This window comes from Psammomys obesus, unplaced genomic scaffold (genome assembly GCF_907164565.1).
Source record: "Psammomys obesus unplaced genomic scaffold, mPsaObe1.curated_primary_1811, whole genome shotgun sequence".
In the NCBI taxonomy this organism is placed as follows: Eukaryota; Metazoa; Chordata; class Mammalia; order Rodentia; family Muridae; genus Psammomys; species Psammomys obesus.
Genome location: NW_026585797.1, coordinates 17,917,608 through 17,933,669, shown reverse-complemented (window position 1 = coordinate 17,933,669; position 16,062 = coordinate 17,917,608). Strand labels below are relative to the sequence as shown.

The window sequence follows — 16,062 nt, the reverse complement described above, 5'->3', positions numbered from 1 at the left end:
GTGTGTGTGTGTGTGTGTGTGTGTGTGTGTGTGTGTGTGTGTGTGTGGTTTATGAGTAGTATTTCATCGTGTAAATGTACCACAATTCCTCTGTTGACGGACATCTGGGTTGTTTCCAGATTCTGCCTATTATGAATAAAGCTGCTACGAACATGGTTGAGCAAATGTCCTTGTTGTATACTTGAGCATATTTTGGATAAGTGTCTAGGAGTGTATGTATAGCTGGATCATGAGGTAGCACTATTCCTAATCTTTTGAGAAAGCACCAGATTGATTTCCAAAGTGGTTGTACAAGTTTACATTCCCACCAGCAATGGACAAGGGGATCCCCTTTCTCCACAACCTCTCCAGCATGTGTTATCACTTGAGTTTTTGATCTTAGCCATTCTGATGGATGTAAGGTGAAATCTCAGGGTTGTTTTGATTTGCATTTCCCTGATGACTAAGGATGTTGAGCATTTCTTTAAGTATTTCTCTGCCATTTGATATTCCTCTATTGAGAATTCTCTGTTCAGCTCTGTACCCCATTTTTTAATTGGATTACTTTATTTGTTGCGTGGAATACTACTCAGCAATTAAAAACAGGGAAATCATGAATATTTCAGGCTCATGGTAGGAACTAGAAAAGATTATCCTGAGTGAGGTATCCCAGAAGCAGAAAGATACACGTGGTTTATACTTACTTATAAGTGGATATTAGACATATAATATAGGATAAACACACTAAAGTCTGTACACTTGAAGAAGTGAAGCAAGAAGGAGGACCCTGGGTAAGATGCTCAATCCTCATTCAGAAAGGCAAACAGGATAGATATTGGAAGAGGGAGAAAACAAAGAACAGGACAGGAACCTACCACAGAGGGCCTCTGAAAACTCTACCCAGCAAGGCATCAAAGCAGATGTTGAGACTCATAGCCAAACTTTGGGCAGAGTGCAGGAACACTTATAAAAGAAGGGAGAGATAAAAAGACCTGGAGAGGACAGGAGTTCCACAAAGAGAACAACGTAGCCAAAAATATCTAAGCATAGGGGTCTTTTCTGAGACTCCAAACGAGGACCATTCATGCAGATAACCTAGAACCTCTGCACTCATGTAGCCCATGGCAGCTTAGTCTCCAAGAGGGTACCCTAGTAAGGGGAACAGAGGCTGTCACTGACATGAACTCAATGGCTGTCTCTTAGATCACTTCCCCCTGTGCAGGGAGCAGCCTTACTAGGCCACAAAGGAAGACAATGCAGACAGTCCTGATGAGACCTGATAGGCTAGGGTCATATGGAAGGAGAGGAGGACCTCACCTATCAGTGGACTCAGGGAGGGTCATGGATGGAGAAGAGGAAGGGAGGGAAGGCTGGACTGGGAGGGGACGAGGGAGGGGCTACAGCTGGGATACAAAGTGAATAAATTGTAATTAAAAAATATAAAAAAGAGCTTTATGAGTCAGGAAAATGAACTAGTGTTATAAAACTGTTAACTTTTAAAGTGTTGACCATCATGGCGAATCTGGAAAATCAAGTAGTTTGGAGTTGCTGTTTTTGTATCTCAAGTGGTCAGAAGTTTATCATTTTCATTACTTTATTTTATATGGATGGATATTTTACCTGCATGTATGTCTGTGCATCATACATGTTGCCTGGAGCCCTTGGAGGTCAGAAGATGGCGTCAGATCTCCTGGAACTATAGTTAAAGACAGCTGTGATGCCATAGTAGTGCACACCTCTAATCCCAGCACTCAGGGAGACAGGGACGGGTGGATCTCTGTGAGTTTGAGGCCAGCCTGGTCTACAAATCAAGTCCAGGACAGCCAGGGCTGCTCAGAGAAATCCTGTCTCAGAGAGAGAGAGAGAGAGAGCAAGTGAGCACTGTGATCCACCATGTGAGTGTGGGAGTTGAGTGTGGTTCCTCTGTGCTCTTAACCACAGAGCTGTCTCTCCTAAGATATCATTTGTTTATCATCATTTTGTTTAATATGCTCAGATGAGTTCAACAACCTCGGAAAGCTTAACAGTGATTATGAATAGTTCCTATGCAACCAGAAATGTCATGCTTCTTTAAAAATCACATATTGCAGTGTGTAGTGGCACTGGCTTTTAATCCCATCACTTGGGAGTCAGGTGAAGGTGGATTTCTATGAGTTTGAGGCCAGCCTGGGCTACAAAATGAGTGTCAGGCCAGCCAGGGCTACATAGTGAGGTTCTGTCTCAAAAGGAAGTTAAATACATATCTGCATAGAGTGACATTTAGGGCCAGACACACAGTGTCTCAGTTTCCTCTGCTGTGGCTGTGACAGAATACCCTGTAAGCAACTTATTTTGGTTCACAATTGATGATTACAGTCCATGCATCAGATGACAGTATGTCTGTCATGGAGAAGACACAGGTGCAGGAGCTTAGGCAGCTGGTCACATCCCAGCCATTGTCAAAAAACAGGGAATGATGAAGCTCATACTCAGCTTCCTTTCCAGTGCAAGGAGTCCCAAGTCCAGCCCAGGAATGTTGCCGCCCATAGTGGTGGCTCTTCTTCCCGCCTTGGTTAACCTGATCAAGGTAACCTTCACAAGCATTGCCTAGAAGATGAACCATCCAGTTGACAGTTGAGAGTAACTATGGCAGAGCTTACCTGAAATAGTAAGAAATGTATCTCAAATAAATGTCATCTGTGCAAAATAAGGAGCTGGTATGTCTTTAGGTTTGAAACCCCAAATTTAAATTTGTATTTAGTGAAATGTGTGTGGCTCCTGGTCTACTGTGGTTCACCTGATGAAGGTATAAAAACTGTATTCTGTAGAAAACATACTCAAAGTTTGAATTTCTTTCCCTGGCTAGCAATGGTTATAGCACTCCTGAGGTGCTAGGCAGAAGCCACCACTCCAGTCACTCATGCAACCCAAAGGGGAGTCTACTGGTAGGGATCACATTCAGAAAGTGAACAGCATTTAAATTAGGTATCATTGACTAAAGATATCATTGACTGAAGCATTAAGTACACTTATTTCTATGTTGTTTTGTGTGTATTTTCAATATAGTTGCCAAAATCCAGAGAATTATTTACTTATTTATTACAATTTTTCACTTTGTATCCTGGCTGTGGCCCCCTCTCTTGTCTCCTCCCAGTTCCACCCTCCCTCCCTCTTCTCCCCCTATGCCCCTTCCCTAGTCCACTGCTAGGGGAGGTTCTCCTCCCCTTCCATCTGACCCTAGCCTATCAGGTCTCAACAGGACTGGCTGCATCATCTTCCTCTGTGGCCTGGCAAGGCTGCACCCTTCCCCCCCAAAAGTGGGAAGTGATCAAAGAACTAGCCACTGAGTTCATGTCAAAGACAGCCCCTGTTCCCCTTACTAGGGAGCCCATTTGGAGAATGTGCTGCCATGGGCTACATCTGTGCAGGGGTTCTAGGTTATCTCCTTGCATGGTCCTTGGTGGGAGTATCAGCCTCAGAAAAGACCCCTGGGCCCAGATTTTTTTTTGGCTCTGTTGGACTCCTTGTGGAACTCCTGGCCCCTCCAGGTCTTTCTATCACACCTTCTTTCATAAAATTCCCTGTACTATAACCAGTGTCCCTCCTGAAGTTGCACACCAGGATGACTTTCCCCGAATGGAGGGAGACTGGTCTTAGGTCAAGGGTATGCGAGTAGCTACGCTCCCCTGCTAGAACCTCCAAACAAGCTCAAGGTCCAGAGAATTATTTTTATTAAGAAATAGTCTTTGTAGCTCTCTGTAGAGCTTTTACTGCATTTTATTTGTTTTCATTTATATTTCTCTCTCTGTGCATGTTCACATGGCTACATCAAGTGTGTGGACATCAAAGAGAAGACAACCTGTTGGAGTTCTTTTCTTCCACCCATGTGAGTCCCAGGAATGGAACTCAGGTTGTCAGGCTTGATGGAAGCAAAAACCTTTACCCACTGACTCCTTTCTGGCCTTCTATATAGAATAGATTTTAAAATACATATATCAGGATAGTCTTGTATGTTTGTTTTTCTGAGACAGGGTTTCTCTGTGTAGCCATGGCATTCCTGGAGTCACTTTGTAGATCAGTCTGATCTCACAGAGATCTGCCTGCCTCTACCTCACTGTGTGCTGGAATTATACATGATAGTAATTTTAATACAAGTCTTCAGGCTGTTTTGTTTTCATTATGAAGAAGATCTTAACTTTGTGTAGCCCAGGTTGGCCTTGAACCTGCCAAGAGATCATTATCAGTTTCTTGCTTCAGCCCTCTAGTTGCTAGGTTTACAGGTAGAGGGGTTTATCTTTAGAATAAGTTGTAGAGTTAGTAGGTAGAGGTGTGTATGGTGAACATTAGTTTTAATATGGCAAATTTGCTTCAGCATTTATCCATTGTTTTCTGTAATATGGTGGCAGATTACCTTCCCTTCGCCTCTTTGTGTCCAGGCATACTAGAAATTCTTTGCTTGTGTACTTGGAAAAAAAGGAAATGTAATCCTGAAGATTGCAGCCTGTGGGATAAGCTCTTGAGACAAGTGCAGGAGCATCTTCCTGATTGGTGTCACCTGCCAGACAAGCTAGTTTCCAGTCCATCCTCTGCCAATGCCCATAGTGCTCCACCTTTATCCCTCAGCTGCCCCTGAACAAGAAGTAGGACGGGGGGGGGGGGGGGGGGGGGGGGTATAGGAAGTTTAGCTTTGAGAGAATGTGTCTAGGCTGACAGTGGCTCTAGAATTAAGGTAGAAGTTTAGTGGATCATCCCCAAATTTGTACATATTATGTATCTTCATCTTTTCCCATGAGGCACTCTTATCTTTGAATAGATTGTACAGATTTGTGTGGCAAGATTTCAGACCTTGAGAACTATCTGGACCCCAACGAAGCTGTTACTAGGTTCTGATAGGAAAGGATTCCTATATTTTAAAGTTAATCAAATAATGACATTCTCTCCTGAATACTTATGTAAATCTCTAAAAGCTAAGGTGGGTGTCAGAATGACCATTCTATTGTCTCTCCTAACAAAATTCCCAGTAATTCTCTCATGTCCTCAGGTCCAGTTACATCTGCAAAGATCACTGGTGCTGCCCTTAATATCTTATACCAGTTTGTTCAACTGGAGTCTGGTCTTTGTCCAGTCAAAGAACTTGTTGCAGGACACTTTTTATTAATTTTAGTTTTAAAAGTGGGATTGGTGTGTTTCAGTGTTAAATATTTTGTTTCTGTGCCTTTTGGATTGGCCAAGGAATCAAACGTTTTTAGAGGCACGTAGTTGAGGCCTGCAAGTCTTGTCAGCACTGGTCACTATGAAAACATGAGCATGGCTGAGTTCCAGTACAACTGTTATTACTCAGGTCCTGGACCAGTGAGGGTTGCACAATAACCCCTGCCTAACCTGTTAGGATCTGGTTCTTTCCATCTATTGCTGAAATGACTCAGGTTTTCTATCAACTCATTCAGAGGTGTTCAGTTACCAAATTTAACTGTAAATCCACCTACAACTTTGGTGCATGCTGCTTGCTATGTTCTTGATGACAATGTCTCACCCTGCCTTGGCCATGCATATGATACCACCAGTTTACAGAAAAGAACCTGCAGACTCGGAGGAGGTTAGGCATTCGGTGAGTACCGCAAAGCTAGGACAAGAACCGTGGCAAAGCTCTGCTGTGGTTTACGCTACCTGTCAGAGGCGTGTTGACTATTGGGTAATGTGGCAGGATCAGGATGCAAAGTGGCTGTTTCCATCTACTGTTTGGAAGCTTTGGAGAGAATACAGTGTTAGTTTGGAACTCTGTCGCTGTCCGACATTTAGAAAAGAGAGCTCTTCGGGACTTCACGAGTGGGCCTGTGTGCACTGTGAATCGTGCGTTACCAGGCTTGCCCTGCTTTGGCCACTTCTCCAGTTCTGGATGAGAACTTTGTGGTGAAGCCTTTGAGGCCCTTCCAACACCCAGAGCTGCAACACCAATCTCTTAGAGTAGCAAAACTCTTCCATTGTGTGGAGGCAGGTTGATTTAGTTGGCTGTTTTGGCTCTCCATTGGATGTTAAGGTTATTTTTGCTTTGTTTTTATGACTGCGTTTATTGTGGCCTCTCAATTTAAACCTTATGTGGAAAATGTAGTGTGGTTGCTTTTGATGAAGTTTGTCATCAGAGCCGGGAGGTGGCAGTGTTTTCAAGGCAAAAGGTTGCAGTTGCTGAAGTAATGGCTTTGCAGTGACTACCAACCACTAGGCTAGAAAGCCAAAGACCTAAATATAGATGCTGTATTGTCCACACACTCACTGTGTAAGGGGGAGGCACTGTCAGCTTCAGGAAAACAAGACAGCTGTGATTTTAATGATTTTATTTGGAGATATTTGACCAATCAAACTGAGACCAGGCATTTACTTAAATGAGACAAAAAACACCTGATCAAGCCAATTTTTAATATAAGTCCTTGGCAGAGACTATGCAAGTTGGTAAAACCTAGTATGTGTTTGTTGATTTAAGAATTCAGATTCAGGACTGGAATATAGCTCAATTGGTAAATGACAAGTTCATGCTCATCCTCAGGTATATAGAGTTTGAGGCCAGCCTAGGCTACATGAAAGGCTGGCTCAAAAAACAAAAACAAAATTAAATAACAAAAACAAAATCCAGATTCTACCAAAAAGGGGGGAAGAAAACATCACTATAATGTCCTAATTGTCTGAATAGAGGAATTAACATTTTGACAGATACATGCATATATATTTAAATGTATATTTAGATATACAAACTAACTAAACTCATATCAGGCCTCCATACTAGTTACAGTGTATGAGCATGCAGATGCTCCTTGGAGCTGGAGTTAAGGGTGTTTGTGAGCCTCCTGATGTGGGTACTGGGAGTGGAACCGATGCCTTCTGGAAGAGCAGCAAGTATGTGTAACCGTTAAACCATCTCTACATAACTTTGTATTAAGCTTTTGTATTTTATACTATTCACAAAAGTCTTATCTTGGGCCTGCAGAGATTGCTCAGTGATTAAGTGCCCTTACTGCTCTTGCAGAGGACCTGAGTTAGATCCCAGTACCCACATGGTTGCTCACAACCATCTGTAATTCCAGGTCCAAGGCATCTGATGCCTCGTCTGACCTTAGAGAGGTCCTGCACACATACACATATGTGTGTGTGTGTGTGTATATATATATATATATATATATATACACACACATATATGTATACATATATACCTATTATACTACATATATTGTGTGTATATAAACAATAAAAGTATATTTCATAGTACATGTGATGCTGTTTTAAACCAGTCCCCTTTAGATGGAGATAGCATGTCTCTTGTATTACCAGTTATGTATACTCTTATTTATTTTTTGCTTAGCTCAATCATTATAACTCCATGAGTGTACATATTTTAGATTGTGATAACCCACTACCACAGGATCTTTGGTAGAACGCTACTATATCAAATTATAAGAGAACACTGGTCTATTTATACGAAACCTACAACTGTTAGATCTTTGCCAGGATACGTGTTAGCACGCTCTTTTAAGTTAGCTCTTCCTCAGTGACTAACTAGTAAGGTTTAAAAGCAGCATGCTTATAGAATTATAAACTTGAAATAACTCATCTGAGTAAAACTAGCAGGATTTTAAATGTTACTAGAATTGACAGGCAAAGAAAGCATAGACCCAAGTAGAGTAACATGACAGCACCGGCTTATAATGGTCTACCATATTTACTCAGAAAGGGTCGGGGGAAGGAATTGTAGCTTAAGTATTTTTTAGTGTAAGGAATTAGAAAATGAAGTGAACAAGCTAGAAGAGATGAAATAAGCATAGGCCAAAAATAATCCAAAGAGAGGATCAACTTAACCAAAGCAGAAAGACCTTTCGGCAAGATGTGAGGACAAAAAGGCACAGGTCAGTGAGGCCGGAATGAAAATGGGTGGACTGTGCTGTGCTGAGGATTGTAAGATCAAGAGAAGCCAGGAAAACTTGTGTGCCCTGTAAATGAAGAAGTAGAAGATGTGGAAATTGTAATTGCCACACAACACGTCAGTTCGAAAACATTTACTAACAATACTGAATTAGTTTTCCAAAAATTGTAAGCAAATAACAGGTTCAAATATTTTGAAAGTAAGCTCTTTTATATGTTTTCCAGAGAATTTTAAAACAAAGGAACGAACTACTTTTTCTGAGACTGGCATAACCTTAATAATCAAGTCAGATAGGACAGTACAAAAAAGAACTGCTGTAATGTAACAATTAAAATTCTACTTACAAATGTGGATACATTAGCCCTAAGTAAAGGATTAAAGGGAGCTCAAGTGTACACATGGAGCAGAAAATGAAAGATAGGGAGATTAAAGTCCAAAAATTAACAAAACATACAGTGAGGTTAGGGTATGGTTGGTACATGGACTCGAATACTGTATGGTTGTATAGGTGTTTGAAATTTTTATTTCTTAATTTTCTAAGACAGGGTCATACTGTGTAGCCCAGGCTGACCCTAACCTTGGGGCAGGCCTTCTGCCTTAGCTTTCATAGTGCGGGGGTCACGCTGGCAGTTGAATCTTTATGTAAGAATCGAGGCTGTGGTATTGTGCCTGCAGGGACTCAGATGACTAGACATTGGGGCCACAGAGTCCAGCCCTTAGTGTGATGTGTGTGGCTTCTTACTGTTAACTGTAGCTCCTGGAACTTAGGAGCTGATTCCTGCTTGCAAAAGTCACTGATTTTTAAGGATTGAAAATTATTTAAAGAAAATTTTGTTGAATCTATTGTGACATTTTTAGTGGTGAAGAGGGAAAACTATATTTCTTATATTTTGATTTATTTGTGAAAACAAGTTAGCAGAACATATAAGTTCAATGACTTTATTTTGTTTTATTTCCCAGGATGTGATCTTCGTGGTGGGAAACTAAGTTTTGAAACTACCCCAATGGATGCAGACAGTGATGTTGCATTGGACATTTTAATTACAAATGTAGTCTGTGTTTTTAGAACAAGATGTCATTTGAACTTAAGGAAGATTGCTTTAGAGGGAGCCAATGTCATTTACAAGCGTGATGTTGGAGTAAGTATGTGTCCTGTCTAACCCCATCTGGCCGTGCTGTGAGTGGTCCTCCATGTAGTGTACACAGTAGTTGTAACTGATGTAAGGAGGCCCTGTTAGATGGGGCCCTCTCATGGAAGTGGCAGGCAGCAGCGGTAACTGTCCCTTGAGTCGTGGAAGCCGATATGCTCTAGTACAAGCCCTAATTTAGTTCTGTTGTATCCAAATTTTTCTTTGCCTTTTTAGTTAGCTAAGATATATTTAATAATAAATTGCTAAAAAAGTGATTCGTATTTTAATCTAGATTTAGTATTTTATGTTTTGTCAAACCTATTACATTTAAAAGCATTAGTTTTATTAATAAATAATAAAATCTGAGTGATTTGATGTCAGCTTTATAATGACAGTGGGTGTGCATTTGGCTTTGATAAGGTACAACTTGAAAAAAGCAGCCAGTAAGCATTAGAAATGTGGGAATGCAAAATGTTATGGCACCAAAATTCCATCTCACCTAATCAGAACAGCCCTCAAAGAAAAGAGAGCAGATACTGTGCTTTAGTCACTTGTCCATGGCTACGATGAGACAGCATGAACAGTGTATGGAAGGAGGAGTTTAGTGTGGGATTATAGTTTTGGAGGGAAGCATGCCAGCAGGCAGGCGTGGGCTGGAACAGTAGCCAAGAGAGCTCACATCTTGATTCAGGAGCAGGAGGTAGTTAGGGATCATGGAGAGACTGAACTGAAAATGTATGGACTTTTGAAATTTCAAGCCAGCCCCCAGAGACATACCTCTAAAGCCACATCTAATCCTTCCCAAACAGTTCCACCAGCTGAGGAACAGGTGTTAAAACATATGAGCCTATGGAGACCATTCTGAGTCAAAGCACTACAGGTGGCAGGGATGTGTCATTCTTGGAGAATAGATGCAATGAAGGTCATCCTATTAAGTGAAGTGACCAGACTCAGCAAAGCAGATACCACATACTTTCTGTAACTTGTGGATCCTAGATTTTCTAATAGGTAAACCATACAAACATTACATACATGTATTACATATATAGCCCAGCAAAAGGAAGACTGGGAAAAGAAAGGCTGTTTGAAGTGGGAGCAGACAGAAAGGAAAGAGCATGGATTATGAAATGGTGAGACTACGATACACTTAGAAGCCTTGCCTTATGAAACCCAGCACTGTTCACAGGTTTTAAACAGAAGGCTTGGGAGGCGGCTCAGTGGGAAGTCACTTGCTGTATAAACTCAGTGTACAGCATTCATGTTGGAATGTCCAGAACCCACATGAGGCCAGCTGCAGTGTGCTTGTTCTCCGCTTGGGAGGCGGGAGGCAGAGATGGAACCTCAGAGTGCAGAGGCCAGCCAGTGAGCCACAGGAGAGACTAGCAAAGTGGAAAGCAGAAACCAGCACACACCATGGTGTGCGCCTGTACACATACACAGGAACATACACATGAGTCTTAGACACACAGCACACAAAAGGGTTTTTTGTTTTTTTAAGTTAGAACTATCTCTGAAGACTCAATTTAAGTTCTAAACACTGAATGCCAGTGTGCCCTAGGTAAATTATCTCCAGTTTTTAGAACTAGAAACTAAGAATGAATTAAATTCAACCAAAAAAATCTCATTGACCAACTAAGACTTTTGAATGTGTTAGTAACATCGTCTTCCCTTAAGAAAATAACACACAGGAAGTGATGTGCAGGGAGAGGCATGTGTAGACCTTGTTCTAAGGCCTCTGTGCACAGCTGTAATTCACTTCGCACTTTCCCGGTGGTCAGTTGAACTCAGGACGGTGACTTGCTGAGTGGTTATCCCGACCCTGCATGAGCGTGGCGTCACATGTGGGTACTACTGTGGGCACATACGGCAGAACTGTCTGAAGATTAATGCTCATTAGATGACTGAATTTTTCTTCCAGAAAGTATTAATGAAGCTTAGAAAACCTAGAATTACAGCTACAATTTGGTCCTCAGGAAAGATTATTTGCACTGGAGCGACAAGGTGAGTGCTGCTGGGCTGAGCTCCATTTACCCTGTGCCTCGCTGCTAACATAAAGTCATAAGTCATAGACACAGCTTACCATGCTTTCAGGGCAGAATGCACTTTCTGTGCCACTAATAAGCTTTTTTTTCTACCTCAATTACAGTGAAGAAGAAGCTAAATTTGGTGCCAGACGTTTAGCCCGTAGTCTGCAGAAACTAGGTTTTCAGGTAACATTTTCTAAAAATATGAATGCAGCACATGTTCAAGGATTTAGTTTTATTAAGTTAAAAAACCTTAATAGATGAAACAAGTCACAAGAATACTTCTATGCCAAACTTTTTCTGCATTCTTTATTCTGCCCTTGAGTGTGAAGTTTGGTAACCAAGTATGGCTTTGTGGAGATTTGGAAAAGATCCTGTTTTTTACCTAAATTGTTTTCCCGTGGAGACTTGTTTCCTTATAGGTTAATGCTCCTTGAACTCGAGTTTTTCCACCTCCCTCTACCACACACACCCATCAGAAAATGCCTTTTGATTGTTCACTGCAGCTGGTCAGAATGGTTCGAGAGCTTAGAGCCCTGCGGACACAGGCAGAGGGAGTGGCACCCTCTCACCTGCAATGTCACCACTCACTGGCTTGTGAACTTTCAAATCTTTTGTTAGAGGCAGCGTGTGAATAATTACTTTTACAGTGGTAGGTCATGTTCAGTGAGTGAGTAAAAGAGAGGAGGTGTCCTTTATAGGGCCGCAGGAAGCAGACAGAAGTGGGTTGCCATTGGGGAGCAGGGACCACAGTGCGTGAGGGGGTGGCAGAGGAAGCGGTGATGTGTTGTTGGTGGCATTTCTGTCCCTGCTGCCTTTGCAGGCCCCGGGTTGGAGGGCAGTTACCACCTGCAGCTGTGGGTGGGAAGAATGGTTAACTGGTTGTATGTGTGCATATGTAGCACAGTGCGAGAGACTGGCCTGTAGGGGATAAGGCTCGGAGTTTAATCCCCAGTGCCACCGACAGACACACACACATACGTACATACACATATATACACAGGTGGAGGGGGGGATGAAAAGAAAAGGGGAAGAGAAAGAAAGATGTTAGTAGGAAGAGTTGTTAATGTTAAGAACATGCTGCTTGTAGCCTGGAGGCTTCATTCCATACCAGTGTTGAGGACCACAGAAATAAATGCCTTCACTAGAATTTAAGAGCCCAGCCTTCACTCTGCATTGACAGCTTTTTCATTCTGACTCTCTTGAATTACTTAACTCCTTTCTTTTTCTTGCTCTTTTCTCAGTTTTAAAAAAATCCCATTTTTAATATTAAGATTAAATTGTACGTAATATTTAAAAGATGAAATACAGTTTCCGTTATACAGATACCGTTTTACAATGATGTTATGTAGTTATATAGTAAAACATTAATGTACTAATTAATGTTTTAATTAGTACAGGTTGCCATAAAGAACATTTTTTGGTATTTGCTTCAAAACGATTTATGAAGGTCTACTTCTCTCCCACAGGTAATTTTTACAGATTTTAAGGTTGTGAATGTTTTGGCAGTTTGTAACATGCCCTTTGAAATCCGTTTGCCAGAGTTCACAAAGAACAATAGACCTCATGCCAGGTAGGTCTTTAGAGAATGATAACATACAACGTTTGAAGCTGCCCCTTGATATAAATAATGAAACAATTGTTTTTACACAGCTATGAACCTGAACTCCATCCTGCTGTGTGCTATCGGATAAAGTCTCTAAGAGCTACGTTACAGATATTTTCAACAGGAAGTATCACGGTGACAGGTAACCTACAACACAGAGCCCCAGTTGTTCTGGATGGACTGATGAGAGACACCCATCCTGTGACTCATGACATGAGCAGTGCCTAAGCTGTCCCCTTAAGTTCTTTTACCCTCACGAGAAGTCCGTCAGACGACTTTGGGCCCTGTGGGCTAGTGTTTCCCACTGTTGCACTGCCACAGCTGACCTGCCTTCATTATCTTCTTAATGAGGCTCATTAGTGTCCCATGTGGTTATATCTACCTCATTTACTCTCTAGGTTGTTGTACCGAGTGCATGACTGTACGCTGCACACATTTGAATCAAAATATTAATCCTCACAGTGTATTTTAATGTATGGTATATTACATTTGAATTACTTAGGAGAAACCCATTTTATGAGCTCTGGAGATAAATATTCAAATATAGTTGATTGATGTCTGTTATGTTCCCCATAACAAATGTTATGGGGATGTTCTCTTCTGAGTCTGTAAGTAGTTGGAAAGGGTGGCTTCACTGGGCACACATGTCCAGGGAGGCATTAGCTTCAGGCTGATTATTAAGTGGACTGTTAAAATAAATAATGTTTGGACATTGCTTTAGGAGTCTGGCCCCAAGACAAAAATGAGCTAGCATTGTTTTTTAGTTCTTAAGAAAATGAAGACTCAACAAATCAGCTGCAGCTTAACTCATGCATGTGTTTTCCAATCTTCCTGGGGCCTCTCAATGCTGATTGCCAGGCTCCTACCTAAATCTAAAAAAAAAAAAAAAAATGGGGCAATGAAGAATAATCTAATTGTTCTTAGATTTTAGATACTTCTAAACTTCGGAGCCTTGATTTCTATCTGGCCCCAGAGTATAGTTAAGTCTAAGTATAGAGTAAGACAGTGCAAAGAAATATCCAAGTGTGTCATAGCTCATACCTTTAATCCCAGCACTCAGGCAGACAGATCATGATGAGGCCAGCCTGGTCTATATTGTGATGATCTGCCTTCACATCCCTCCTGCTCCTGAGTGTATTTACTGAATTAAGAAACAAGACACCATAGCAAACTTATAAAAATTGACCTGGCTAATTACTATACCTTGTGTGTGATTATTAAAAAAAAAAAAAAAAAGGTAGAAGTTTCGACTTGCTTAGACAACTGGTTAAACACTGTAACCAAATGAAGACAGTGACCTGATTAGTTACTATGCCATGAATACATACATGTGGAATGTTCTGTGAGATGTATAGTTCCTGAGAGTGCTATAACAAACAGTTGGTGGGGTGAGGCAGAAAGGAATGGATCAAATTAGAATGTGTGCATTCCTAGTGAAGCTGACAGTCGTGGATACCTGAGTTTCTATGACTTTTCAAGAGGTAATTATTAGTGAAATAGTTTAGTCCAGAAATTGAACTGTTTCTCCCTTTTAACATGTCCTTTGGTCTTTTAACTGATGCGGAGTTCTGTGGACTGTTTACTACATAGCTTCGCCTCATCACCTCACACTTCATAACCCTGCTGAATTAAATAAGCGGTGGGGGTCAGCAGCCATCTCAGTAGCACTGTGGGGCTGCGCTCCTTTAGACACCACAGTGTAAGAGCCAGGGCTTAGGTAGCAGCAATGTGTCCCCTGCCTGGGTTCCTCTGTGGCCTGTGAGTCTGATCCGATGACAGTGGCCAAAAGGATGGTGAGTATGCAGTCTGTTTGTCCTTCTTCCTGTACGGATTGCAGTGCCATTTGTCCACTGTGGCAGAACAGTTTGGGGTTTCTTTTGTTTTTGTTTTTTTAATGCCAGTGACGAAAAACTAAAGCACGTAAGTTTGTGTCTTGTTTGTTATCTGGGTTCTTGGTATGACTGTGTAGCACAGTAGTATTCTGAAGAGGCCTCAATACTCTCAGCCAGGTGAGAGTATTGAACCCCGGGAAGTCTCCTCTCTCAACCCTTCCTCTGCTTGTTACAGGGCCCAATGTAAAGGCTGTGGCCACGGCTGTGGAGCAAATTTACCCATTTGTGTTTGAAAGCAGGAAGGAAATTTTATAACTCACGCATTGTTGGTTGGAGTCTCTGACTGAGCACCTTTTGAAACCTGCTGCACATTGGACTCAAAACACAAGGAAAACTGGACCAACGGGGACTGAGGAAGGAGACTTGGACTCACGGCTGCAGTGTAAGCTCCAGTCCCTTTGGATTTTACTCCACACTTTGCTGTAATATAAAAGGAAGTTTACAAGACATGACATTGCTGCTTTTACAGAAGGACATTCTATTTATTTCCGCAGTGATTTTCATGTCCCCACAGGCAGAGCTGTCAGTGTGCACTACCTTAAAATTGTTTTATTGTTGTCATTATTTTTCCAGTTTGAGCTAATGTGTTTTATTTGTGAATAGTCTTTTACATTTTTGTATGCTGAATATGGGCACCAAAGAACCTGTAAAAGTTATCTTTTTAAATTGAATGTGCACAAATAAAAGTTTGGAAAAGATCTCTCTTCATATCCATTCTGTAACTTTTATTCAACATTTTCTCTTTTAAACAACTGTATTGATAATTTTTTAAAATCTTTGCAGGCTTAGACTTTGGCTAAAGTGTGGCTTCTTTTTGAAGTGAGTTTGTATACATGTGTGTATGCTATGTATATATAGTACCTTTTTGTGCTCTGTTACCACAAACATCGATTAGAATTTTTTTCTTGCAGATTGGAAATAAAAACCATGTATATAAGCTCTAGGTAACTAGGGTAGAACTCCAAATAAATGATGTTTGTGATACTAATTTAATATGATAGAAAATGTTAAATGACTTTTAAGCTAAGAAACTGTAGTTTTAAAGAGAGGCCTTTTTCTGTCTAGGTGGATATGGGAAGGAAGCTGCGGTAGTATTACCTGTCACTCTGGAAAGATGCACTTGTAGACTAGGATGCAGTTCAGGTTCTTACTAAGCTTAGGTTGGTGCTCAAGGCTATACTACAAGTCCTGGCAGAAATTGATAATGATGAAAGTGCCACAAGCTGTGCCTCTGCAACTGTGCAGTTAGGTCTCTGCTTGAACCATAAAGCCATTGGCAAAGCCAGTCTCTGTCCTCGCCTTGATGTATTAAGTGGAGGTGAAGGGTGATGAGCATATAAAAGTGCTGCTCTTATAACACTTGTATGAAACAGGGCCCTCACCATGCACGGGCTCTGGACAGAAAGGCGGGGTCGGATAGGTGTTTAGTATAGATAGCAGTGGTTTTTAGCTACAAATAAGCGAGGTGGAGTCAAAAGTTAGATTGTCTGCATAAACTAAACTATTTCCTGTGAAGCTCTGACTTACTGGTATATTTTGGAAT

General features: G+C 41.3%; 1 protein-coding gene across 1 annotated transcript in view; it reads left to right on the top strand.

Moving 5' to 3' along the window:
• Nucleotides 1–15,217, top strand: part of Tbpl1 (TATA-box binding protein like 1) — a 26,789-nt gene extending 11,572 nt beyond the window's left edge. The window contains exons 2-7 of the mRNA XM_055599366.1: nucleotides 8,828–9,006; nucleotides 10,916–10,998; nucleotides 11,144–11,207; nucleotides 12,491–12,594; nucleotides 12,675–12,769; nucleotides 14,695–15,217. Of these exons, the coding sequence (XP_055455341.1) occupies nucleotides 8,872–9,006; nucleotides 10,916–10,998; nucleotides 11,144–11,207; nucleotides 12,491–12,594; nucleotides 12,675–12,769; nucleotides 14,695–14,774 (561 nt within the window). The 5' untranslated portion in view covers nucleotides 8,828–8,871 and the 3' untranslated portion in view covers nucleotides 14,775–15,217. The remainder of the gene's footprint in view (nucleotides 1–8,827; nucleotides 9,007–10,915; nucleotides 10,999–11,143; nucleotides 11,208–12,490; nucleotides 12,595–12,674; nucleotides 12,770–14,694) is intronic.
• Nucleotides 15,218–16,062: the final 845 nt, after the last annotated feature.